At 42.3% G+C, this 27,210-nt stretch overlaps 1 protein-coding gene across 1 annotated transcript; it reads left to right on the top strand.

Moving 5' to 3' along the window:
- On the top strand, window positions 1-26,693 carry lancl2 (LanC lantibiotic synthetase component C-like 2 (bacterial)). Its single transcript, XM_087845843.1, has 10 exons — window positions 1-412; window positions 1,176-1,378; window positions 4,359-4,476; window positions 5,207-5,414; window positions 7,399-7,546; window positions 17,043-17,189; window positions 20,658-20,840; window positions 23,013-23,189; window positions 24,692-24,764; window positions 25,795-26,693. Exons 2-10 carry the CDS (start codon window positions 1,214-1,216, stop codon window positions 25,869-25,871), a joined length of 1,296 nt encoding a protein of 431 aa, XP_087701969.1. The 5' UTR covers window positions 1-412; window positions 1,176-1,213; the 3' UTR covers window positions 25,872-26,693.
- Window positions 26,694-27,210: the final 517 nt, after the last annotated feature.

Here is a 27,210-nt window from a genome sequence, read left to right as displayed (position 1 = left end):
CCGAACTGGGCTGCTGGGTACTGACGGGCACCGGGCGGCTGCTGGAGGGGAAGTCTGTGTCAGTGAGGTGGTTACGCCCGTGGTCTGTGTACAAACCGTCGGGGTGTGCGTGTGTGTGTAGGGTGGGGGGTGAGTGTTACTGATTTGGCATCGGCAGCAATCCGATGTGCGCTCAGTGAGGAGGATGCTGAGGAAGGAGAGGCAGGGCGGGACACGGTGATGCGGTGACACATGGCTGCCTGCCGGTGCACTTAGACTGCGGCTCACACTTCTTTCCATTCACCGAAAAATAGGAGAGGCTGGACTCCGGGGTGCCTAGAGACGCTGCTCGGAGGCTGGAGGCTGCCGCAACCGACAAACGAGCTGTGGAAGCCCCGCACACTGCTGATCGGACAGCCTGCTGATCCCTTTGGTAAGCCCAATTCTGGCTCCACCTGGCATTACCTGCAGCATTTTAGCATCGCAGCTGCTGTTGCTAATATAACGACCTGCTGTTTGGGCCAGTGTAGCAACAATTGTTCTCTTTTTCCATTCAGACGTCTCATTGCGCAAACTTAAGCGTCACACTTGGTTCCAAAGAAGGTGTATTACTCATGGCATTATTTTTTAATCTCTCAATTTAACAACAGTCAGCCTATCCAAGGTGACATTCATTAAAGTTTTTTTTTTACCCTCGGGTGTTAAATGCAATACTTCATGTTTGTAAAACTTGATTTTGAACGTGTTCAGTTTGTTTGTGCTCTATTTCTAACTTCCAGCTGAAGTTACATTCAGTATTCTTTTGGTCTGTGCGATGCAAAGCAAAAATATATTTCTGGGGAATAACAGAAACAGCAGTGAAGAATATGCCTTTAAAAGTACTCAAGGAAACCGAGACTGAATAAAAAATGAGGACTTTTAATGTAAAATGAGTAACCACAAGCTTTAAACGTCATTTTGTGTGAATCAAAATAACTTTTAAAGGGTAGCTTTGCATGCTTTTTAAATTTCGATTAATAAAGCATGTTGTCCTGTGGCTTCTTTTGTATGTCAATGGCATTAGACAAAACATAAATACACTACTTGATCCTTTTAATGATTACATTCATTTACATATTTTTTCATGTCACTTTAGTGTGGTTTAAAACAATATTTCTGTAAGGCGATTTTTTATTTCCACTATAATGGCTCTACAGCGTACTGAGATATTTGGCCTTGCCGAGCCGCCGTAGAGATGGGAGATAACATGTCCAAGCGACTGAAGCTGATCTCGGGTACAGACGCAGAGATGGAGGAGCGCTCTTTTTCAAACCCATATCCCGACTGGGACCAAGGAGTCCTCACCTCCAACTCTGGAGCGGATGTAGATTGCAATGACACCCTTGATTCGGAAGGAAAGGTGAGATGTTTTCCCTTATTTTGGTTTTCACATCTGCTAACAGAAAGTAAAGCTAGCTTGGCCCAGGCTTGTTGTTAATGTTACGGGATTGTTACGGTGTGGGAGTACCTGGCATTGAAAGGGGTTCGTTTATGTTAGCGCATATAATGTCTTAGCTGTGGTTTGCGTCTGTCATCAGTCTAAATGCAATAATATTACAAAGCTAGTCACTTTTTGTCAAAGTAAGTAAAAAATACAGTTTGTTTTAGTTCCCGCATCCGGGTCCTCTGGGTACATATTACAGTACAGTAATAATCGGTGAAGCTGGTGTTATGGTCTGAACTGACAGATCTTGGAGGTTTCTTTCACATAAACAAAAACAAAAAATAAATAAATCTGCATTTAAATTCCACATATTTTTTTCCCACTGACAGGTATGCTTCACCAAATATAATCGTATCGTAAGTTTGGTAGTCAACGTCTAATTTTAGGTTGTTTTTGAATCCTGCAAGTGAAAGTAACTATTTTTTTCATTGGCTAATATGAAGATGGTTTCACCCAACAAAATAACTCATCTCCAGTGTTTTTAGGAAGGTCATAAAACACAATATACGGCACATTCAACGTTATGTTGTCTGTTTTTAAGTTGTTCAAGTTATTATCTTTACATCTTTATACATTTTATTAAATTTATACCTAAATATAATTTACCTCTGCACTCTTATTCCTGTTTTTTAAAAACAAGAAAATATTAAGAGTTTGGAGCTGGTTACAAAGAGAGAGAGAGAGAGGAGCTTCGGAAAATACCTGGATTTCAATTTTCTGGTCGTCAACGAATTTTCAAGAAGGCTCGTTTGCTGTTATGTTGAGCTTTTTGTATTTTCACACAAAGCTTGGCTGCTGTAAATGTGTATTGGCATTTTGAAGACTGTATTCACCATTACGGACATATAGCTTACCTGTTATAACACATTTCTCTGCATTTTGCATCTGTAATGTTCTTGTATTATTTCACAACCACGTCATGAATTCAGTAAGACTTATTAGATACCCAAAGACTTTATGATTCTGTGAAACAGAATTTAACAGCTCCAGAAGATCAAGAACGTAGCAACTTATCAATTTATGTGGTAATTGTGAAACAATGTTCAGAATATGTGCATGAACATACTCGCACAGGATTGGCTGAGACGCTGTACACAGCCGTTTGCTGACTGGCAGTGCCTGAAATCAGGTAGAAAGCTCAGGAGCTAACACTATAGCACTGTGTATAATTGTTGGCTGTTGAGGTATATCAGCAGCCCCCCTTCTTTTCTTTTATTGTATTGAAAGTTTATTCGCCAAATCAATACAAATCACAACAACAGTCTCCAAGGCGACTGTTGTTGTGATTTGGCGTTATATAAATAAAAGTGAATTGAATATTCACTGCTAACACCAGGTGCCCTCGCTCCTTGTGTTTCCCTACCTTTACTCATGTTGTGGTCCATGATATCATTCAGCTGTCTCCTCAGTAAGTATTTTGACCCACAATGAGAAAAAAATTCAAGTCCACCATCGTGGACTGCAGCAGTTGGAATGTGCTTCGTGTTCATTGAAATTCAACAACAGGAAGAAGCTCATCAGGCTTAAATATGCTCATGTTTTTTTTTTAATTTAATGGCATTTGCCAAAAAATCTCCAGATATACAAATATTTGTTAAAATGGATCCATTACAGATGTTTGCTAATGAATTGTAAACGCTGTTATATTGTGTTGAAGTCAGAGCTGTAGATGTTCAGCATTGTGTCACCGTCATTAAAGGCCTCATTCTCCTCTTTGGCTGTTCTGAAGATTGCATTGTTATGCAGAACAGCACCATCTATTCATGTGTCTGTCACTGTGTTCTTTTCCTTCACCATCGAGCTCCTCGTCGAACTGTTGCAGAGCAGAGAGAACAGACAGCCCAAATATTGACTTTCAATCTTGTTTGTTGCTCTTAAATGTTTCAGTTCATCAAACAAATTTAAATGTTAGACAAAGATAACACGAATAAACAAAATATAGTTTCTAAATGAAGGTGTTTGTTATTAAGGGAGAAAAAATCCAAACCTACATGGCCTTGTGTGAAAAGCAGCTTGATTCAGAATTGTGCCCTGCCCTACTTTTCAGCACATTCATGCTGTGATTCTGTGTGAATGGATTCTGTGGAGAATTAGTTCATTTCACATCCACAAGCAAATCAGCCTTTAAAGCATGGCCTGACCCATGATGTTAAATTAGTAAAAAATTGGGCCTTGTGGAAAACCTAATTAGCATTTGCTTAAATAATTCCTAATGATAAGAAGATTGGACCATGAACTCATATCTGAGCATTTATTAGATTTGCCACTGCTGGTATTAGCAGATCACATATAGACATTGAGCTTGCTCAACCTACGTGGATGAAAACATTAGATATTGTTCTAATCCTGACTTCGATTCGACTTGTTGTCAACAGCAGAGAAAGGAGAAAACGGCACGACTGTGAGCATATTCAAGATAAAAAGTCACTCATCTGAAATGAAACTAAGCTGAACAACATACTGTTTTTTTTTCACTTCTCATTTTATTTATTTTACCAAGACATTCAAATTCAGTAAATGTTTGATCTTGGTACATTTATTTGTTCCATTTTCTTTTAAAGCGTCAGGAAAGCAATGTTTATGTCCAGCCTAATGTTTATTTAAAAAAAAACTGTCCCAGTCTCTGCGATTCGTATCGAATCAGTACTCAGCAAAAGCCGATACCCATACATTTATGTCCTTGACTCAAGACAGCCTAACTCATTCATTGCTGTGTGTAAACAAGCTTAAATATGATTCTGTCTCCCAGTGCATGTTACTTATCTTCCTGCTGCTCCCCCCCTCCTCTGTTGTTCCATCTGTGCTACCACAGAATCAGCATTCAGCTTTATAGCTGATGGATAGTGCAGCTCTTGAGTCTGACAACTTGGAGTTTATAAATGTATTCTGTCTTCAGGTTAGCACATACTTTCAGAAGAAGGTCCAGAGTAAGATCAAAGATCTCCTCCAGCAGATGGAGGAAGGCCTAAAGACAGCCGACCCCCATGACTTCTCCACCTACACCGGCTGGACAGGTTTGTCCCTGGCTACTCTAAAAATGTGAAGAGAGCACAGTTCTGTTATCCATCCACCCAAAAATATTCTCTATTTTATACGCTTAGGTCCACAATTAATAGATATTAAATTAAACAGTTAACACTGAACTGAAATGCAGACCTTGAACTTTGATTTAGGGATTTAACAAAAGTATTGCAATAAAGGAATTGCAGATATTTTTTGTACATAGTCCCCCATTTACAGAGAAAAGTTTAGAGGTTTAGTCTAAAGTTAAAATTAATAATGACCCAAAACATGTTTCAAAAGCAACCCAAGAGTTTATTAAGGCAAATATAAAAAAAAAATCAGTAATTACCAGATGTAAATCATTGACCTTATCTATGATTTACATGATTTACAGTAGAGAGAGCGTTTTAGTTAATGAAGATAAAACTGGAGCCAGAGAGAGGATGTGCTGCAGTGTTTGGTGATTTCTAGACTTCGGGCAGTCACTGGCTGCAAAAACAAAAAAATCATCCAAGCGTTAAGAACAGGGCTTACATTTGTCCTGTAACTGAAAATTAGGGACTACTTACAAAAATGTCTGTGGTTAGTGGAATACATCTGAATTAAAACTCAAAGTTGGTTCTCAGTCACAGACTCTTTGATTTAAAATCCACAGTGTGGTGTGCAGCCACAAAAATACCAAAAATTCTGTCATTGTCCAAATACTTATGGACCTAACTGTGTCTTTTCTCTTCACTACAGGCATTGCATTGCTGTACCTTCAACTGCACCGGGTCTCAAATGAGGCCTCCTACCTGCATAGAGCCCTAGACTATGTAAAGAGGACCATGAGGATCCTGAATGGGCGCAAAGTGACATTTCTATGTGGTGACGCGGGGCCTCTGGCAGTGGGTGCGGTGGTCCACCACAAACTGGATAACACGACTGACAGCAAAGAGTGTCTGTCTAGGTTAGAGGGATCGATCTTTATCTGAAAGAGTAGCAGAGTAAATGGAGCCTCTGGTGAAATCGTACTGCTACTGTGCACTTTATAAACTTTATATACAATGAAGATTTAGTCAGTGACATAAGTGTAATTTGGCATCCACACAGACAGGATAGCTTTCCCAGCCCCATGTAGGCTTTGATGGTAGGCTATTTCCGGTTTTGCTTTGGAGTTTGTTTGTTTTTGGGTCACTCCACTGGGCGGGCAGTGTGAACAAGCAAGTTTGTGAAGGCAATGACTTCAGAACGAAGCAATAAAGAAGCAATGGAAGCTGCCAGTATATATATTTTTTTAATTGACAGCACATTCCCTGAAAGGCCCGTGTGGTAGACAGGACCTGAAGCACACAGTGTTATGGATACCTGACTGACTTTATTTACGGTTTGTTTCTTGCTCATGCAGCTTTCCAGCTGCCTCGTTCCATGCAGCACAGCTCTCCCATCAGGTCCCAGTATCCTACTGAAGTAGGGCAGGCATGGTCAGGTGATGGAGAACAGCTTTGTGGGCCAGCCTCCCCTGACACAACAACCTGAACCTACTTCTTTACTCCTGCCACCTCATACCCCCATTGCCCGACTTAGGGCACCATCCAGCCTTTGAAGAGGGAGTCGACCCTCCTCAGGCACTCCTTCTCCATCGTGCTGTACTTGGCCTCCTGTTCCGTTTCCTGGTGATGTATACAACTGGGCGGTCTGGCCCTTCATTACCTACTGGGACAAAACTACCCCCAGCCCTCTGTTTGAAGCTGAATAAAAGGGAGAGACAAGTTAGGAGTGTGAAGCAGGGGTTCGTTTATCTGTACGACCACCCCCTCGCACTGCTATAGCCACTGGACCAGTTCTGGGGCTTCCTTTCAGGTGAGATCAATCAAGGAAATGATCAGGTCCACAAAACCAGGCACAAACCGATGGTAGTAACCAGCCAGCCCCAAGAACTGGCTCACCAGGATACGATGGCTATTTTTTGAGGCAGAAATGTTGGAATTTGGCACCTCCAGCCCCAACATCTCTTTTGTTCACCAGGCTCATTGTAGCAGTTTCAGCCTCTCCCCATGCTCGGAGGAGTTTGAGGTGATAAATCTGTCTGATTGTACCACCTCGTAGTCAGCGTCCCCCGCTCACCACGAAGGAGGGAGTAATACAAGCCCTTTATCTGCTGGTGGAAATTGAGTCTAGCCCTTCTGTTGTACAAGTGGTGCGACTGTTGTTGTGATTTGGCGCTGTATAAATAAAATTGAATTGACTTGAATGAAGGGATGCGTCAGGCATGCGTATGCCCGCATGCACACACGACAGTTGATACTCCGCTAGTGTCACTGCTGCCTCCAATCTTGTGGGCCGGTGGCGACGCATCCACTCTGCCATTCTGGCTGGGAGCCCCTTCACAAACTGCTTAAGCACCAACCGCCTCCACCAGGCGCTCCTTCCCCTCCTCAGGGCTGGGCCACAGCCACCTGGACACCGTGTCACTGCCTGGCAAAGGCAAACGGCTAGTCATCCGATCCCCTGTGAAGCTTTGATGGTGGTCCTCCAAGGTGAGCTTCATCCGATCTATAATTATATGCCGGACATCCACAAAATGGCCCCGTGCCATCGCAGGCAAGCTGAGAGCCGCCAGCTGAGCCTCCCCCCATGGTCTTGGTCATGGCATGAAAAACCTCCAAGAAGAGCTATGTGGAAATTGTAATCCTGAGGTAAAATCCGATATCAGGGATACTAGAAGACCACCAAGATAAAATAATGAGCGTGTCAGTAAGGATAATACGGGGGTTTTAAAATTCCTCAACCAGTGTATTAATCCACCTTTGCTGGTGCTGTGAGGAGCTGCAGTATTTGCGGTCAGGATAGTGAACGAATATTATCCCCCATGGCTCAGGTGGAAAACAAATCTGTGCTTGATCCGTACCCCAGCCTCCTGCTTGTCAGTGATTGTTGTGTTTCTCCATCAGGCTTCTTCAGCTTCAGCGGTCTGTGCTGAGCTCAGACTCTGATATACCAGATGAGCTGCTGTATGGTCGTGCTGGATACCTGTATGCTTTGCTGTACGTTAACAAAGAGATCGGCACTGACGCTGTGGATGACGACACCATTACAAAGGTGAGACTTGCACATGTCATATGTGCTTTTTCAGATTAGGGATGCACCAATCAAACCTTCTCCACTTTAAATCACAGATAGAAAGATAGTAGCCACTATTTTTAATAATGATAAAGACATGTCTAACAATGTCACGTTGTTTGTTAACGTTCTCCATGTTTTGCGAGGGTATTCTGCTCATGTATGGTGTGTTCAGCCCTGAATTGGCTCATTGTCACCAATATCTGATCCAGCTTTTTGAGGGAGGATAGGATTCATATTAATGCTCCAGATACCTGATTTATGCAAATCAGGATAAATTCCTTATTTGTCCTCAAACTTCATTTTGAGACAGAAATCATCATAATGCTGCATTTTGTTTACCGCACTTTTAAATTATGTTTTTGGGTTGTTGTTGTTTTTTTTTTAATTGTTAGTGTGATAAACGTAGTCACCATGCTGTCACTCAGGTCGCACACAACCCTTTAGTTACTGGCCTGTTGAATTTTTGGAGCCACAAGTAACCATAGTTAGACTGAAAGGTGAAGTACTGAGTTATCAGTTTGACCAGTGATGTACCAACACCTGTAGAATTAAATGATTCCTAACAGAGGGTTTAATACCAGAACAAAAACAGTCAACTCAATTACTTAAACTCCTTTAATAAAAGTTGCTTTAAAACACTGACACCGTAGCAGATCATTCAAATCGTAGTGTGACAAGACTGATACTGAAGTATTAGGATAGTTGCAGAGTAGCCTAGTATTGTTGCAGTTACATTAAGTTAGTATAAGTTAGGGCTGGGCGATATGGCCTAAAATCCATGTCGCGGTATAATTTGAAACACGTGTGGTAACGATATATATCACGATATATTATTTTCTTCTGTATAACGTGTTTTCCACACTATAAGGACTTAAAATCCTTTAATTTTCTCAAAAATCGAGAGTGTGCCTTATGTATGAATTCTGGTTGTGCTTACTGACCTCGAACCGATTTTGGCTGCAGAAATCTGTTAAAAAATGTTTTAGTACAACTTTGCTAAGCCGCACTGCTTGATGGATTGTCAGAGCATTACGGCTGCCGTAGTGAGGAGCTTCGCGGAGTAATCTGGGTCCAAAACTCCGTCTGTTTCAGGTCCCAAAGTCAAATGAACACTAAGAGGTAAAAACAGTCTAAATTCTTTCATCTTTAATAAAATCATCAGCGTTGCTGCTTTATCGGGTGTAACAATTAAGTTTAACGTCCAGGCATCCATGGAAACAGAATTTATTAAATTTAACGGAGTTAGGAGTTAACAGGAAGTTAGCTCGCTAGTTTCCACCTAAACATTTCATACCATGTTCTGACAGAGATTTCTGAAACTAATTCAAACGTACAGCTCTGCTGTTACTTCCAACATAAATGAAGACAGAAAACTAAACAGCAGTGGCGTTTGTAGGGTTACTGAAGTTGGACTACCTGGTATATAATGTTGTGCTACGTGATTGCTAGCGACACAGCTATGTTAGCATAACATTAGCACAGTGAAGCTGGAGGATGAACGCCAACTTTTTTTCCACTCGATAAAAGTTAACGTGAGGGATTCTGGTGGTCAGGGACAAATGCAATCGCATAGCAGGATGCTATACACGGGCCAAACTTCAGTCAGGAGAACAACTGAGATTATTCATCCACAATACGAGGTTAGTTATTAATATACTGCAACATAGAGCAGCTGCGAGAGAATTCAACATTAATGAATCAATGTTACGGAAGTGGAGGAAGCGCAGTTTTTGGCTTTCCCCATATTTCAAAAGTGCTTCATCTCTTTGCTGTGACTGTCGCCCGCCATAATTTGCAGATGATAATGGTTTTAGGCGCTGCGATGCTTTCGACCAAAACAGGCGCAGCTTGATGACATCATCAACATGCGCTATTGCGATAGAGCGATATAGTCAAAATCTCTATCGTTGGCCAAATTTATATCGTTTCTATCGTATATCGTTTCTATCGCCCACCCCTAGTATAAGTATTTAATGACAGCCATGCCACCTTTTACTCTATGCAACAAAGGTGATGTCTCAAACAAAGTGGTGAGGTGCAGTTCAGGATAAGGTAAAAATAATAATACTTTGGAAGTTGTCCTGACTCTGACCTTCTTATTAGCAAAGACTTCTTGGAGAGGGTTGGCAGTGGACAGTACCAGAGCACAGAGGACACGGGACCCAAAAACACAACATGCAAACTCAAACACACTGTGACTAATAATCTCTCATATTTTTTTGGTTATTTATTTGAGAACACACAGTCACTGCAGGACCAGCTGTCACCATTTGGTATAGCGCCAGACTGAAATACATATACTGTGCCCGATTTCTCACTCACTTTCTCACAAATACACACACAAAGTGAGGAAAGGGGTGAGAGAGTGGGCAGTAGCGGACACACACAAGCTATCGTTGTTTTCAGAATCGGTAGATAAAAGTACTTTCATGGCCAAATAAGGAATAAAAATCGGATGCCCCAAAGCACCCAGTTTCCTGCAGTGCTGCACTGCTGTTCATCTCATTGTCAGCTGTGCTCGTATACCTGTCACCACACAACAACACTCAGCACTCTGGAGGCTTTACCAAACAGTGGCTCTCCTCCAGGACCCGCTTTATAGATGCTTTTATTTCTTTTTCTCGTGCTCAGATCTTTGCTCTGTTGTCTCTGTGTGTGTATCAGTTATTAGAAAGATCTCTGTGGTTTGCTAGTTATGCGTTTTTTCCCCTTACTGATTCCCTAAGTAAATGCATGAGTAAAAGCATGTATTCATATCTTTGTGGGGACCAAAATTCAAAGTTTACTATACTTGTGTGGACCAGCAGCCCTTATGGGGACCAACATCCAGGTCCCCACAAGTTTGAAGGCATTTTTGAGACTCAAAATGTGTTTTTAGTGACAGGGTTACAGTTGGGTTATGGTGAGGGTTAGGCATTCATTTTTCTGGGTTAGGGTAAGCAGCTAGGGAAAGCATTATGTCCCCACAAGATATGAATACCCAACAGTGTGCATGTGTTTGTGTTTCAAATGCCAGCCTGTCAGGGTTTTCTGTTCTTTATAGTGTGATGTTAAAATAATTTAAATTACAAGATGGGTTGAGAACCCTGTTAGAGTAGCAGTTGTAAATTATTAAGCTAAACCAGTCAGTCGTAAGGTCAACTCATAATAGGAAGGATTCTGCCACAGGGAAATGGACAGCTGCAGGCATGACACACATGAGATCTTCATGGAGCTTCATAGATCTGTGTAATGTAGAACACATTCCCTGTGTAATGAACAGGGGATGTAAATCTGTCCTGCCATGATGGAGGCAGTGCTGCTGCTGCTGCTGCAGAACTGTTTTTCATCACTCTGTCTTGCTTGGGGACATGATATACTGCTGACTCAGAGTCCCTTCAGTTCCACATATAGGCTGCTGTGTATTACTGCATATATCTAAGCAGAATGTCCAGAAAACATGACTATAGAAAAACACAGTAACTTGTCAAATATCCTCAGCACAATTTTGGGATGTGATTATTACCATGAGGAGAAATCGTCATCTCTAAGCAGTTTAGACCATTTGTGTTGGTGCAGCTTGGTGCAGGCATTTGAATGTTACGATGGTTATGATTAGGGATGGGTATCGTTTAGGTTTTATCCGATACCGGTGCCAAACCGGTACTTTTGAAACGGTGCCGGTGCTTAAACGGTGCTCAAACCGGTGCTTAAAGATTGGAGAACACACACTTTGTCCAAAAACCTCTCATGTTCAGCTGTTTTTTTGTAAAAAGATAACAATGTTAGCCTTTTCTGCAGCTATAGGGCATATATGGCATCACTCTTGGCTGGAAGCAGTGCTTAAACAATGGAAAAAACACAAACTTTGTCCAAAAACCTCTCATGTTTAACTGTTTTCCACTTTTTCTTTGGTCATTTTAGCCTTTTTGTCCAGGGTGAAGGGAGTATCTGCCATCAAACAAGAAGACAGCTGCATGTAGCTATGATGGTGTTTGCTAGTTCACCTTACATGCATTAATGTAATAATGTGGTTAGCCTACTCAACGTAAATTACACACGAACAACATTAAGCTACTCACGCAGAGAAGAACGGCTGCTGCATCATCATCATCATCATTTCTGCTACACTGGCAGGGCTAGGGGCCAGGACTCTCCTCTTCGGGTTTTTGGGGGATGTTGCTAACTCCAGGTCCGATAACAGGCACCACACCCGCAGTAGATGTGCTCGGTGTGAGGTCTCGCAGCAAGCTATCAAATACGGCGCATTTCTCGGCTTTTTAAAAAAACGCTATGCGTTGCCAGGTGTTTCATCAGATTTGAGGTGTTACCTCCTTTGACAGTATCACAGTATCAGCTTAAAGCACTTGTTGCAGGCTGCTGAGTTTGCATCTTTTGCTGTGAAGTACAGCCAGACTTTTGACCGCTTCGCCTTGGGCATTTTTAATCTGTAGCTCTGCTCTAACAGAACGTACGTACCTGGACCCGCCTACTATCCTCGGAAACGTAAAATGATTGGCTAGAATCTAAAGTGTATCACAGCTCAGGAAAAAAAAAAAGCACCGAAATGTGCGCCGCTTTTCGGTCTGGTTACTACCGTTTATGTCAGAACCGGTGCCATCATGGCACCGGATACCGGTACCCATCCCTAGTGATGATAAAGCTGCAATTTTGAACTGTGAAATTTGAGTACAAGCTCCAGGTTCCTTCGACATGCCTTTTTGCTGTTTTCGTCCTATCAAGCAGAAGTGTAGCTAACTTGGGATCCATCTTCAATTCTAAATATGGAAGAGCTTCCCTGAAAAACACATCATCTGGATGGGATCCACTACAGAGGATGTCGTGTCCATGTTTTCAAAAAGAGCTTCAGATTTGGGTTTGTCTGACCACAGAACAGTCGTCTACTTTGTCTCAGTCCATTTTAAATGAGCTTTGGCCCCGAGGAGGTGGCTGTGTTTCTGTGTCTCATACACAATGGAGTGATCTCCATGACAGAATCATGCTTGTTTTTAAGGCAGACCACCTGAAGTTCCAGAGATCGCAAGCAACCATCACTGATTTCAGCCTCTTCTGCAGAAATGTTGATGTTTTGATGATATTATGAACTGTAGCTACTGACATATTCAGTCTTCACAGTTTTATGTTGAGCAACATAAACAATAAGTCCCAGTTGTCTCAGTTTCTATGTTTGGTAGTGAATTAAACAAGGCTTTATGAGCTTTGCAAATCATAGCATGCTGTTTTAAATTGTAACTCTTCTTCTATGCTTCTGTCTCACCCTGCCAGGGTGTCCAGACGTAAAAAAAAGAGCCAAGAGCTTCCTAAAGGTGGAAGATTAACACATAGGTGCTCATGTTAGTGTAAATGTGTCTTCTCTCCTTTAAAGAAAGTAAACAGAAACATATCTGAGGCTGATCGAGCAGCCACGTGTCATCCTAATCACCTGCTCGACCAATCAGTGGAAGACAAACTTCTGCTCCTTCCACACGCCAACGCCTCAGTTTAATCCAGGTTGTTTGGCTTTGGAGAAACTGTTCCAGCTTATAGCTGTTCCTAAATGGACGAGCATAAAGAAATCCCTCGTATAACACCCTGCTGCACATAAACCTTAGTAGCTGGTGTGCAGCAGTCTCATTGAATTTAAATCCCTCGACCTCTTAATCTAACCCAGATTTAATGTTATGGATAATTCTTTAGCTCTCAGAGGTTTGTGTCATATTAGTGAGCTGATAAATGACACAGACAAGACACGAGATGCAACACCCACAGTCATAATGTCAGGCATGCAATGCTGTTGTCATAGACACACTGAGAGGGTTTCTGATTGTGTAGTGTAACTGACACCACTAACGGGAGGCACAAACGCACGTTTTCAAAAAGTGATCCTAATATTCTAAAATAAGAAGCTAACAAAGGCTTGTTGTGTTCTACGATTTTCTATTTTCAGACTGATTTTTAGTCTTTTCTTCTCTCTTTTCTCTTGGGGAAGTTGTGATTCTGCACAGTTACACTCTGACAAGAAATAGCAGTAAAAAGCTTCCTGTTATCAGAATCATTTAGCCTCCATTGCCCATCCTCATCTGTGCCCTGTTGGCTGATGTGTGCGTCGTTTTGTATGTCTGTCTGCTTTTTGCTTGTCCTATTTAAAGTATTATTTTGTGTTATGTTTTATTGTGATGAAAGATTGTCCTATATGCATCAAATGATTTTAAATGGAGCCGTACTTTATTGTGAAAGAGGCTAATAAAAACCTGAAAACTATACATTTCACACCTGTATAGGGGCGATCGTGGCTCAAGAGTTGGGAGTTCGTCTTGTAATCGGAAGGTTGCCGGTTCGAGCCTCGGCTTGGACAGTCTCGGTCGTTGTGTCCTTGGGCAAGACACTTCACCCGTTGCCTACTGGTGGTGGTCAGAGGGCCCGGTGGCGCCAATGTCCAGCAGCCTCGCCTCTGTCAGTGCGCCCCAGGGTGGCTGTGGCTACAATGTAGCTGCCATCACCTGTGTGTGAATATGTGTGTGTGGATGACTGGATGTGTAAAGTTCTTTGGGGTCCTTAGGGACTAGAAAAGCGCTATATAAATACAGGCCATTTACCTGAGCCTCAACTCTCACGGCCCAGTACCAAACGACTCACGGACCGGTACCGGTCCGAGGCCCGGGGGTTGGGGACCGTTGAATTAGACCACATTTATCTAGATTTTTATCATATGGGAGGCTCTGTGCTCAAAGCATTTAAAATCATGTTTGTTTCCTACGTTTGATTAGAAATGAAGGTGAGAGGTTTGACTGACGTTTAACCTGCCTACAATCTCACTTTGATTAAATCCAATGTATTGTGCCCGAAGGTTGGCAGACATGTAAAAATTGTAAAGACGTAAAGACGACAGGTGATATATCCGCGCAGGTGACCTTTTGATGGGCGGAGCAATGTGATCATCCACGGACTGATTTGCGGGTTTAGAATTTATACAGTTTTTTTGGAGGGAATATTTGAGCTGTTTGTTGTTTCTTGTTTGTTTCATTATTAATCCATCCATCCATCCATCCATTCGCTTCCGCTTATCCTTTTCAGGGTCGTGGGGGGCGCTGGAGCCTATCCCAGCTGTCATAGGGTGAGAGGCGGGGTACAAACTGGACAGGTCGCCAGTCTGTTGCAGGGCCAACACACAGAGACAGACAACCATTCGCACTCACATTCACTCCCTCACATATGGGCAATTTAGATTGATCCCAATTAACCTATCCCCACAAGCTGCATGTCTTTGGACGGTGGGAGGAAGCCGGAGTACCCGGAGGGAACCCACGCAAACACGGGGAGAACATGCAAACTCCACACAGAAAGACCCCGGCCTGATATTGAACTCAGGACCTTCTTGCTGTGTGGCAACAGTGCTAACCACTGTGCCACCGTGCTGCCCACTTCATTATTAATATAGCTACTTTTTGTGGATTAATCATTTATTTATTTGAGATGTGCCAAATCGCACAAAAAACAACATTACGTCAGAGTTTTTCTTTTGTTTTGGGGATTTTTAATGTTCGCTGGAAGAGAAAGTTTGATTTTTAACTTTTTTATGTATTTGTTGTTTTGTCGAGTGTTTAAGACAGATAAACACTGGAACAGCCTGTAAACACGGTGGGAAAAAGAAGCCAGTTTCTCTGTTTCCCTCCCCACCATTATTTTATTTATTTATTTTTATTTAAATAAAATGTTTTATTTAGCCTCAGCCTCCCCGGGAAAGTCTATGCCAGGGTACTGGAAAGGAGAGTTCGTCCGCTAGTCGAACCTCTGATGCAGGAGGAACAATGCGGTTTTCGTCCTGGTCGCGGAACACTGGACCAGCTCTTCATCCTCTCGAGGATACTTGAGGGTGCATGGGAGTTTGCCCAACCAGTCTACATGTGTTTTGTGGACTTGGAGAAGGCATTCGACCGTGTCCCTCGGGGTGTCCTGTGGGAGGTGTTGCAGGAGTATGGGGTGTCTGGCCCATTGCTACGGGCCATTCGATCCCTATACAACCGCTGCAAGAGCTTGGTTCGCATTGCCGGCAATAAGTCGGACTCGTTCCCGGTGGGTGATGGGCTCCGCCAGGGCTGCCCTTTGTCACCGGTTCTGTTCATAATTTTTATGGACAGGATTTCTAGGCGCAGCCAAGTGGCGGAGGGCTTTCGCTTTGGTGGCCTCAGGATCTCATCTCTGATCTTTGCGGATGATGTGGTTCTGTTGGCTTCATCGGGTGAGGGCCTCCAGCTCGCACTGGAGCGGTTCGCAGCCGAGTGTGAAGCAGCGGGAATGAGGATCAGCACCTCCAAATCTGAGGCCATGGTTCTCAGCCGGAAAAGGGTGGAGTGCCCACTCCGGGTCAGGGATGAGGTCCTGCCCCAAGTGGAGGAGTTCAAGTATCTCGGGGTCTTGTTCGCGAGTGATGGGAGAAGGGAGCCGGAGATCGACAGACGGATTGGGGCTGCAGCTGCAGTAATGCAGACGCTGCACCGGTCCGTCGTGGTGAAGAGGGAGCTGAGTGTAAAAGCGAAGCTCTCAATTTACCGGTCGATCTACGTCCCTACCCTCACCTATGGCCACGAGCTGTGGGTAGTGACCGAAAGGACGAGATCGCGGATACAAGCGGCGGAAATGAGCTTCCTACGAAGGGTGGCTGGCATCTCCCTTAGAGATAGGGTGAGAAGTTCGGCCATCCGGGAGGGGCTCAGAGTAGAGCCGCTGCTGCTCCACATCGAAAGGAGCCAGCTGAGGTGGTTTGGGCATCTGGTAAGGATGCCCCCTGGGCGCCTCCTGGGTGAGGTGTTCCAGGCATGTCCCACCGGGAGGAGGCCCCGGGGCAGACCCAGGACACGCTGGAGAGATTATATCTCTCGGCTGGCCTGGGAACGCCTTGGTGTTCCCCCGGATAAAGCGGATGAAGATGGATGGATGGATGGATGTTTTAGTTTTTTCCTGAATGTAGGCTTCTACCTTTCTTTCTGTTATGAGTTTGAGAAAACAAATCGCTGCATTTGGGCGCACTGTGAGGAGGGTGTCATTAAAACAGCGCTATTATTTTTCCGTTGACCACTTCTCTTGGCTTCAACCAACATTATTAGCAAACTCACCCAGGGGCAAATAAATAAATCACTTGTAAAAACGATCGGTAAAAGGCTCAGCCTATCGTTCATAGTCGATACATTCATCCAATCGCCTGCTGTGCCCTCTCTCTGCCATCGTTCTGTCCATGAGGCTGTCAGACAAATAATAAAGAAAAAGTATAGTTTGCAACAGTAGAAATGGTGTCTCCCAGGTCATGTCGTTCTTATAGTTTTATAATGAAACTGTAGGTTTCTCACTTTGTCATTTTGAACTGAATGCTAACACTCCACTCTCTCAGCTCTGTAGTAAAAATGTTACATCAGTTTCTGCCAAACTGTGTGTTTGGATTCAAATGTGAGCTCAAAGGTTGCTTTATGTTTCCGGCTCTTCTCTCTCCAAACGTCAGGTGGTCACAGCCATCGTGGAATCTGGTAAGAACATGTCAGCAGAGCAGAAGAAGACTGACCGCTGTCCACTCCTCTATGAGTGGCACAAGAAGCAGTACATCGGCGCTGCCCACGGCCTGGCCGGCATCTATTACATGCTGATGCAGGTAGGAGAAAACAACGCGGTCTGTTCAAAGTCAGTGGGTTTCTAAAAACAAAAGATTATTTTGTTCCTCTACATAAATAAGTTCGAAAGTATTACAAAAGTTAATGTTATCTGTCAGAAACACTCAAAGGTTCTGATCTTCTGGTTGATGATACACAATAAATTGTGTCATTTTGCTACATCAGAGAAATAAAAGTATTTCTTATTCACGTTTTATTCCAAATAGACTGACTTCCATTCTAGAGTAACATTTAATATCACTTGTATATAAGATCACACATTTATATACTGTAGCCACAAACACACACGCATAAATACACAAAGTGACATCCATATAAGTGAATCCAGGTAATGTGCTTGCAGTGTCAGCGTTGCTGAATCTGTATTTTTGCTGACAGCTCTCGCCTGCAGCCAATGCTGCAAGCCACCTGCCACTTTCTTTGTGAGCACTGCAATCTAATTATTGAGGAAAAAACAATGAAGAGAGGCCAGAGACTGGATCCAGATTTCTCTGTACTCGTTTTTTATGTATATGTTTACTGAAAAAAATATATAATAAAAGCACCAAGTATGAATTTTACTTTACCTGAAAGAATGAAGGATTATTAGCTGGAGGATTATGTTTTCCTTAGTGCTGTTATATCAGATAGACTCTTTATCAGTATTCAGTATTTGGAAGAAGAACTGTTTGATTAGTGGTGTTGGCAATCAGTAAGTCATTGATTTAAGGTTTGCTTAATGTCTGTTGTTTCTTACTGTTCTGGGCTTAAAGCCAGTAGAGGAGCTGAGACTCTGCAGGCAGACATCCTGTAAGTGTTGTTGGCGCCTAAGATGAAGCAGTTTTGTGTGAAATCCTGCCGAAGCATGGCCTACAAAGAACGACCAAAGTGTTCCCACTGTGCATTCAAATGCTACTGGGTATTGTTAGCAGCTAGAAATGTATTTTAGATAAATACAGATATGCACACATGTCAAATTCATGGTCGCAGAAGGACTCGAGCTTATCCCAGCTGTCACATGCATACAGTATATTACTGTGTGCATGTGACCTTCTCTGTACCATTATGGGACATTTTCAAGCAATGTAATTCTGAAAATAGTCACAACATACATTACTTAACAGGGCAGCCACACTGCTCAGTTCAGATGTGTCTTGAGATTGTATTGTGTGTGTGGGGGGGCTATAAATGCTTACTTAAACCTTGACTTATTAGACTTATTAGACTTATTAGACGTTGGCAGTCAGAAGTTTAAAGTAACCAAATGAAACATGTTTGACCAGAAGACAAGAATTCATAGTCTAATTATGATAAAAGTTGACACTAATGTCAGTAAAATAAAAGGTCAAAGGTACAGATGGGGTCTGGACTGTAGAGAGACATGAGCGACCAGCCAGGGACTGGAATCACATGATTTTCAGCGTTTCTGGTGCTGGACAGGGATTGGCACACACAGCCTGACGGCCGCACACTAACATGTCCTTGTAGTGAAGTTATAAACTGTTCCAGCTAGTTTTAAAAATCTATTGGACGTGCTGTTGTTTGAAAATGCATTGCTGTACACTCACCTTTACCTAAAATTGTTTACCTTACAATGTAATTGTTTGTATCTGTGGGTAGGGCTGCTCGATTATGGCAAAAATGATAATCACGATTATTTTCACTGAAGTTGAGATCTCGATTATTTGACGATATTTATTTAACAATAACAATGTGTTGAATAATGACTTTAAAGATTGTCAAAAAATAATATAAAATAGTGTGCAAATACTGATAACAGTACAAATGTTTGCAATATAAGAAATAAATGAAAAATGTAAACATCTATGTTTAGTGAACTTTGCAGTGTTGCTCTGTGGTGCAGCTACGACACTGTAGCAAAGTTTACACACTGTGTCTACTTGATCCACGTCTGACTCCATGAACCCATAATGTTTCCACACCACTGAAGTTTTTTTTACCTCTTTTCAACCAACAGCAGTCACTCTCCTCTCCAAATAACTTCTGCTTAGCTTTCCGAGCTTCCCTCGGGTCCTCTTAATCAGCGGTCCCCAACCCCCGGGCCTCGGACCGGTACCGGTCCGTGAGTCGTTTGGTACCGGGCCGCGAGAGTTGAGGCTCAGGTGTGAAATGTATAGTTTTCAGGGTTTTTATCGGTTTTCAGCGTTATTTTGTTATCGTTTTTATCGTTTACTCGGTTTTCCTGGGTCTTTTCACGAGTGTTATGAATAAATCTTCTTTTTTTCCTGTACCGGTACTAGTTTTATTTTGTTGTATTTATCCGCGACACCTTAAAGGCCGGTCTGTGAAAATATTGTCGGGCATAAACCGGTCCGTGGCGCAAAAAAGGTTGGAGACCGCTGCTCTTAATTGTTGTGACACGTGTTCGAAATGCAGAGAGGTGCGCTCGATTTGCCACACGGAGCAGTGCGAGAGTAAAGCACGAGGGAGGGGCTAATAATCGGCTCAGTCATTTTTAATGATCGTTGAAAGCCCAGATCGTAATCGAGATTAAAATTCGATTAATTGAGCAGCAATTCAATTCAATTTTATTTATATAGCGCCAAATCACAACAAAAGTCGCCTCAAGGCGCTTCATAGATACAGAGAAAAACCCAACAATCATATGACCCCCTATGAGCAAGCACTTTGGCGACAGTGGGAAGGAAAAACTCCCTTTTAACAGGAAGAAACCTCCGGCAGAACCAGGCTCAGGGAGGGGCGGGGCCATCTGCTGCGACCGGTTGGGGTGAGAGAAGGAAGACAGACAGAGGTTAATAACAGATATGATTCAATACAGAGAGGTCTGTTAATACATAGAGAGCGAGAAAGGTGACTGGAAAGGAAAAACTCAATGCATCATGGGAATCCCCCGGCAGCCTACATCTATTGCAGCATAACTAAGGGAGGATTCAGGGTCACCTGGTCCAGCCCTAACTAAAATGTTTGTCTGTCACTCTTTGCTTTCACTGTCAGATAAATGCAAACATTTCATATGGAAACATTGTGACTCTCCCTTGGCCAAAATAAATCAGAAAAAACTGTAAGTAGCAAAATCTGACTGAGTAAGAATACAAAACGATGGGTGGCAACACAGCAGATCGCCATGGCAACAAAGATGAAGATGAGTCCATTATTCATCTTGTGATTTATAACAATAGCAAAAGCTCACTGAAATCTGTCCACAGACTTTTGTGTTTTCTCTGCTGTTCACTGATGTTCTCATTAACACATGAGAATCCATCTTTCTCTCTATGAATAATTCATGACTGTAGCAATCAAAGTATGTGTTGAGTCCATTTAGATCTTATAAACATCTGCTCTGATTTGAACCTGTGTCTCACCAGCTTTTCTGCTGCCATTAGGAAAGGTGATAGTCACCTCCTTTTGGGGCATTTAAAGAGAATTCTGTAAATGTAGAGCTGAAGAGTACAACTGAAATTAAACACTGTCCACTGTAACACTTTTAGTCTGGAGCAAAAGTCCATCCAGACATCCTGTCAGAGTTGGTTCGCCCCAGCATCGACTACGTCCGCCACAAGAGGTTTCGTTCAGGAAACTTCCCTTCATCCCTGAGCAACGAGAGCGACCGGCTGGTCCACTGGTGCCACGGAGCGCCCGGTGTTATCCACATGCTCATCATGGCCCATAAGGTGAGAGTTGTGCGGTCAGCAGCCACCCTCTATGTCTAACACGCACAAACAACACTGTCACCTTGTGGCACAGCTCTACACTGCATGAACAGTTTATTGTGTTTATATTTGTGAAGCACGTCAAAGAAAAATCATGTTGCTGATGGGATGTTGTTTCGCCTGGCGTCTAACACTTTGGCTAATTTCGTTTTTTTTCTTGGTCCATTAGGAAGCTACATCACAGCCAACATGCTGCCATTCTGGCATTTTGCTCTTACTAATGAGACTCTGCTTTTTATTTTTTGCTGTTGTTTTGGCACAGTGAACAAAGCACTGCACTTAACAATGTGCCGCTATTAGCAGAACACAACAACTGTGCTGTTTTTGTTGCGCATTTAAACATTTAAACTGCCGCGTGTTTTGTTAGTGGGAGATTTCAGGTCGGCTGTTGGAACTATGCTGCATGCACACGTCGCGCTCCCACTGATGGAGTTGTGTTTTTACAATAATGGACGGCAAGCTGAACGATTTCAGAAAATATGATCCTGTTCATGAGGCAGAATAATGGTGATGTATTATCACAGAGGGATGCTCCGTTATTAGGGCTTAAAGTTCTCTTTCACTGTGCTAGATCTCCATAAATGTGATGTTTGGACTAATTTCGCAATTATTTGACAACAGTAGGCATACTGTGTCATATTCATAGTCTCACCCAAGACCTATTCCATTATTTTATGGCTCTGACAGTGTTGCTTGAATGCAAAGAAGCAGCCATACATCAAAATGATGCAGAAAACACTGCTTTGTTCTGCAGTCTGATGACTGAAAAAAATGGGTGTCACACCCTTTAGACTAAAGAAGAGAGGTACATCCGACACGCGTCACTGCCTCTCTGATGGAGGGCTGCGTTAGCGCCTATGGAACCGGCACGTTGGCAAGCCACCGTTTAAAGGAACAGATGCTCCCATACAAAAAACATCGAGTTCATGGAAAGCCTTCCATATTCGATGATATCAACTGATATCACCAAATCCATACAGATATTAAGTTGTTTTCAGACAGTCAGGGGTCACTGCTTCTTAAAATAGCTGGTATTTTCCAGCTTGTTATCACCCCTAGTGGAGTGTTGGTGAGCACCCTGCAGGTTACAGTGGCAGAATACATCACGAGTTGATTTTAGCAGCATCAGAGTTCACCGCAGAGACATGAGCTCGTATAAAATCAACATGGCTGAAGTTACTTTAACCATGTAGCTAAGGATTCGTCTGCATGTCATATATAGTCGGGTTGTAGGAGTGGATCTAGCTGGTAGCTGTAATAGGTGACTCGTGCCTTGCTGTGTGAGAGGAATTCTCGGGATAAGTAGGAAAGGCGAGGGTACATGGTTCTGCTTTCAAAGGAAAAGGAGAATTCTGGTGTGTTTGAAATGAGAGCGCAGCAGCAGTTTATACGATTGGCTGGTTCCCTGTATTCAGGTGGAAACAGAAGGAACTGTCACTGGGATGAGTTTAAAAAAGCGCAGGTTGTTAATAGTGGATTGTTTCTTTTCCTGCTCCTTTCCTGTAGCTGATGTTTCTGTGTTGCAGCTAAAAGCTGATAATAATAATAGAGAGAGGTGGGGCCGGATACAATTTCTTCTACATTACATGGCAGCTCTGCAGAATGCAGCTTTTCAAAGCGCTCCCTGCTTGACGCCATCACGGACCTCACACAGCTGTGGGAGACTGGCTTATATAATCACATCCAATCAGGCGCACTGGCGGGGCACTGTACTCGTACTGTGCCCTGCCAGCTTCATACCTGTCTGATAGGTCGTCTGTCACCTCAGTTATGAGTTCAAGTCGCTTCGCTTTAGATGAGATTTATTTCTTTGAAATGAGATCTGGATGTGTGGTTACATTTAGTTTTTATGTGGGCAGAGTCTTTATCTCTTCTGCGAGGACCATACAGCGTCAGGTTTGTAGATATTATATGGGCTGTCTGATACATTTACTGCTGGTTGACTTGAGCTGACGATGCTTTCAGATTATGAAGTGTTTTCACATACAGAATGCAGTTTGGGTTTTTTTTTAATTGCTACGATATTTAACAAAAAATGTCAAAATGCTAACTGCATCTGTTATGAGTTGGCAGTAGCTGTTGAAGGCTGACAAGGTTTGACTATCCTGTCGGCTTCATCCTGTGTCTCGCCAGATTTTTAAAGAAGAAAAGTACCTGAAGGAGGCTGTAGACTGCGGCGAGGTGATATGGCAGCGGGGCCTGCTCAGAAAAGGCTACGGTATTTGCCATGGAACGGCTGGCAACGGATACGCCTTCCTGTCTCTCTACAAACTCACCAAGGAGAAGAAATACCTGCACCGCGCCTGCAAGGTAAGACGGAGGGTAAACAAAAAAGGATTCTCAGTAGTGGACTAAATATGCACAAGCAAGAAGTGGCTCTAAAGATGCCGTGGTTAAAACTGTCGTGGATGCGTGCGTGATATGATTGTTTCTGAATAATTTAAGCTGCCCTGTTGTATGTTCGTATTGGACACCAGAGCGCTGTGAAGCCTGTTGAGAGGAGACCTGTAATGTACAGTCTTCTTACTCGTGTTTCTAATCATATGACACAGCAGCTTTTCAATGTGTGTAGTTGTGGTAAACGTATAAAGAAGTACACTGTCAGACAGTATGGTGGTATAATAGACTGTTAACAGCTGATCTGTTGCTAAGAGACGAGCTGCGTCTCCTTTCTGGAGGTTTTGGTTTCTTTTTTTTCTTTTTTTTAACTTTCTTTTTATTGTTTTTCTTTAAACACTATACACTATACAACAAAACAACAAAACAACAACAAAAAGATAAATACAACAAGTAGGATAACAAACAAACAAACAAACAAACAAAAAAAAAACATGTTGGATCTCTTTGTTTCTACAGTTTGATCGTTTCTCATTATCAATCTGTTGGTCTTTATCCTGTTGGGTTTATGTACTCAGTCCATTTCTCCCACTTTTTATGGTATTGATCTTCCCGAGTCCTTATTCTGTAGGTCAATTGTTCCATGGTTTGTATTTCATCTATAATTTTGATCCATTCGTCCTGTGATGGTGGGTCTGTCTTGTTCCATTTTCTTGTAATTGCCTTTTTACAGGCAGCAAGCATAATTTTCATTATGTATCTATATTCTTTCATCACATTTGCCGTAATGACACCAAAGTATAATAATATACAAGTCTTAGATACAGCATAACCCAGAATTTTACCTATAACTAAATGAATATCTTCCCAAAATTTTGTAATCTTGGGACAGAACCAGAACACATGGGAATGATTCACATTTACCTCTCCACAGCCTGGAGGTTTTGGTTTCTTAAAAATAAGAGGGGACTGGGTGGCCTCAAGCAGACATGTTTTGCCTTAAAAGGAAATTTTGTGCCACTATCTTTGAAAAAACAATCCAAATTGAGTTTTTTTATTCCTGGTTTCTTATATTAAGGCTCACTATATATCATGATGTGCTGGGGAACTACAAAGGTCTTTAACAATGCCATGGAAATGTTACCATACAGATTTCTGGTCATACTGCACTGTCTTTTTCTAAAAGAGATCCAGTGTGGGATTTATCATGCAGTCTTTCCACTCCTTACCTAGCTTTGTTAGCTCAGTGCATCTGTCATTACTATAGCAACCAGACTGTAAACATGTTTGTTTGCACTGTAAAAGTTGGGCTTTTTGACAACCAGTGACCTTAATGAGCCAATTTTATTACATGATTCATGTGTGCCCCTCACACTTGGCAGAAGGTTGAACACTGAAGACTTATAAAAGCAAATCTATTTTGTTGTTTTTAAGAAAGAATGATGTTCACGTGTGCTGTTTTTATATTCTAACAGTTTGCTGAGTGGTGTTTGGACTACGGGACACATGGCTGTCGTATCCCAGACAGACCATACTCCCTTTTTGAAGGTACCTAATTTGTATTGATTTAATATTTCACATATTCGTCGGCATCTTCTTCTGTCTGTGTAGCAGCTGCTCAGCTGTAATGGATGACATTTTCCTTACATTTCCTCACATGTGTAATGTTACATCAAGAATTATGGAATATGACTTCAACCATTCACCCCTGTAGCACACTGTGGAAGTGGTTAGCACCATGGCCTCATATCAAAAAGGTTCCTGTGTGGAGATGTGGTGTTTCTTCTTTCACAGGTGCTATAGATTCATCCCACAGTCCAAAGACAGTAGTTTTATTTGTGAATCTAAACTGCCCATGGATGAGAGGTAGATGAAGTGCTTAAAGTAGATAAAATAAATATAAAATACATATAAAATAAACTGATTTATGAATTAGGCTTAAATGTGACTTGTAATCTTGAGTGCTTTGCATAGTCAGTAAGAATAGAAAAGAATAAAGGCAGTATATGAATAAAAGGTAGATAATCCTTTGTGTTTATCTAATAAACATTTTCTGTTGCTTGGAGGTCTGTAATTTAGTGACACGTAGCCACATGCAATTGGTTTGTTATTTGGTTGTGAAATGGTTATGATCAGATCACAACATCCGCTCTAGATACCAGATGATGTACAGTATATGATGTTTCTCATTAAACTCTCATCGTGTGTTGCATGGTAAGCTTATTTCTACGAGCCTCTGGTCGATCAGAAGTTACTGTGATCTATTGCAGCGTGTTAGCACAGCTGCATTATAACAAAAGGTTTTAATCTGTTGGCTGTCTGTGGAGCTTTCAGAGGTCTGAAGGCAGAAGAGCGCTCTTTTGCTCTCCAACCAAAAACGGGTGTAGAGGAGACGGCTTTTTCTGTAACTTCAGATTGCTTTTCACCTTTCACTTAAGCTCAGCATTGTTCAGTCATTTAGAAAAGTAGTCTTTTCACTGACTTTTTGCTATGTGTAGGTCACACATAGCAAAAAAAACAGCGAAAATGGCATACGGTGAAATGTGTATCCAGCAGTAATGACTGTTTCTCCACTTAGGTATGGCAGGAGCCATCCACTACATATCAGAGATGGAAAACCCCGAAGCTTCGTGTTTCCCTGCCTTTGAACTTTGACCTGACAGCCCCTGACTTTGGATTACGAAGGGGAGGCTTAATATTTTCAAGTTAACTTTCCTTTAAAGGTATGCTGCTCAAAAAAAACGAGGGGAACTTTTAAATCACACATTGGATCTTGATAAATGAAATACTCACACTGAAAATCTTTAGTGACATAAATTTTGTAATTATCTTGAGAACAAAATGATCTACTAACAGTGAGAACCAATATCATCTACCCTTTAAGGGTTTGAATTTAGAAACCAAAAATCCAAGTTAAAAATAGAAATCACTGACCTGCATCATAGTGTGTGTGGTCCCCGTGAGCCTACATGCGCTCTCAGCTGATGTCTTTAAATCTTGTTCTGGACTTGGATCAAGGCACCAGTAAACTTCTGGACAGTGTGTGGCACTGTTTGGTGGGTTTCGATGGACCAGTGCATAATTTTCCTGAGAATCTTCATATCTGAGAAGCACGGGGGCCTATGCCTGGCGTCAGTGCCTTCATCATCCAGGAACTGCCTTCATTCTAGCCAGCGGAGGACAGACATTGTTGTGCACCAAGAGGATCCCAGGGCTTGCTCCAGCATGAAGTCTGACATTAGATATGTGGATTTCATCCTGATACCAAACATGCATGTCTGTTTCACTATTTCACATGTGAACATGCTCTCATCATAGGGCACTAGTGTGAGACCTCCCAGTTTCGGTGGTATCTGAAAAAAATCAGTCATGAGGATTAAGAGGAGAGCATTGGTCTGTGGCTACAACCTGCAAAACCATTCCCATTTGGGAGTTGCTTTTCCATTGTTGCCACATTCATTGGCACCAAAACAGGTGAAATTAGTTGACCATGGTTTATGCTTCCAAGAATCCTTGAAGCTTAATTGACTGTTTTATTCTGAGATCATAAAGTGTTCCCCTAATTTTTTTGAGCAGTGTATTTTGATAAAACGTTCAGCCTTGGTCATGCGTAAGTAGTGACCAATATTAGACATTCAAACTGGAAATAAGTGCAACTGATTAATTATTTGTTGGATTAAAGACATGGTTAGCTTTTCTGTGATTAAAAATGTACAGGGAATGTTTTTGGACATAACTACACATTCATTTATGGAGGTGTAGCAAAAATAAAAGAAGCAGTATGGATGGAGCGCGACCATCGTATTGCCTCTTTTTCTCTTGCTGAAGATAGACACAGGATCTGATGTTGGGACGCTGTCAGAACTCGCCTATAATGTGCTGAGACAAAGACATGGACCTCATGGCTCCCATCAGCTGGTCACAGCAGCACATTCTAAGCACTCAGCCTTTAATATTGTAGCACTTAGGCCAAGAGAGCAAGTGTGGGTGTGTG

The sequence above is a fragment of the Neolamprologus brichardi genome, chromosome 9, assembly GCF_056152115.1.
Source record: "Neolamprologus brichardi isolate AB-2024 chromosome 9, ASM5615211v1, whole genome shotgun sequence".
NCBI lineage: Eukaryota > Metazoa > Chordata > Actinopteri > Cichliformes > Cichlidae > Neolamprologus > Neolamprologus brichardi.
Note: the sequence above shows the minus strand (reverse complement) of the source record. Positions and strands in the feature narration are given on the sequence as shown.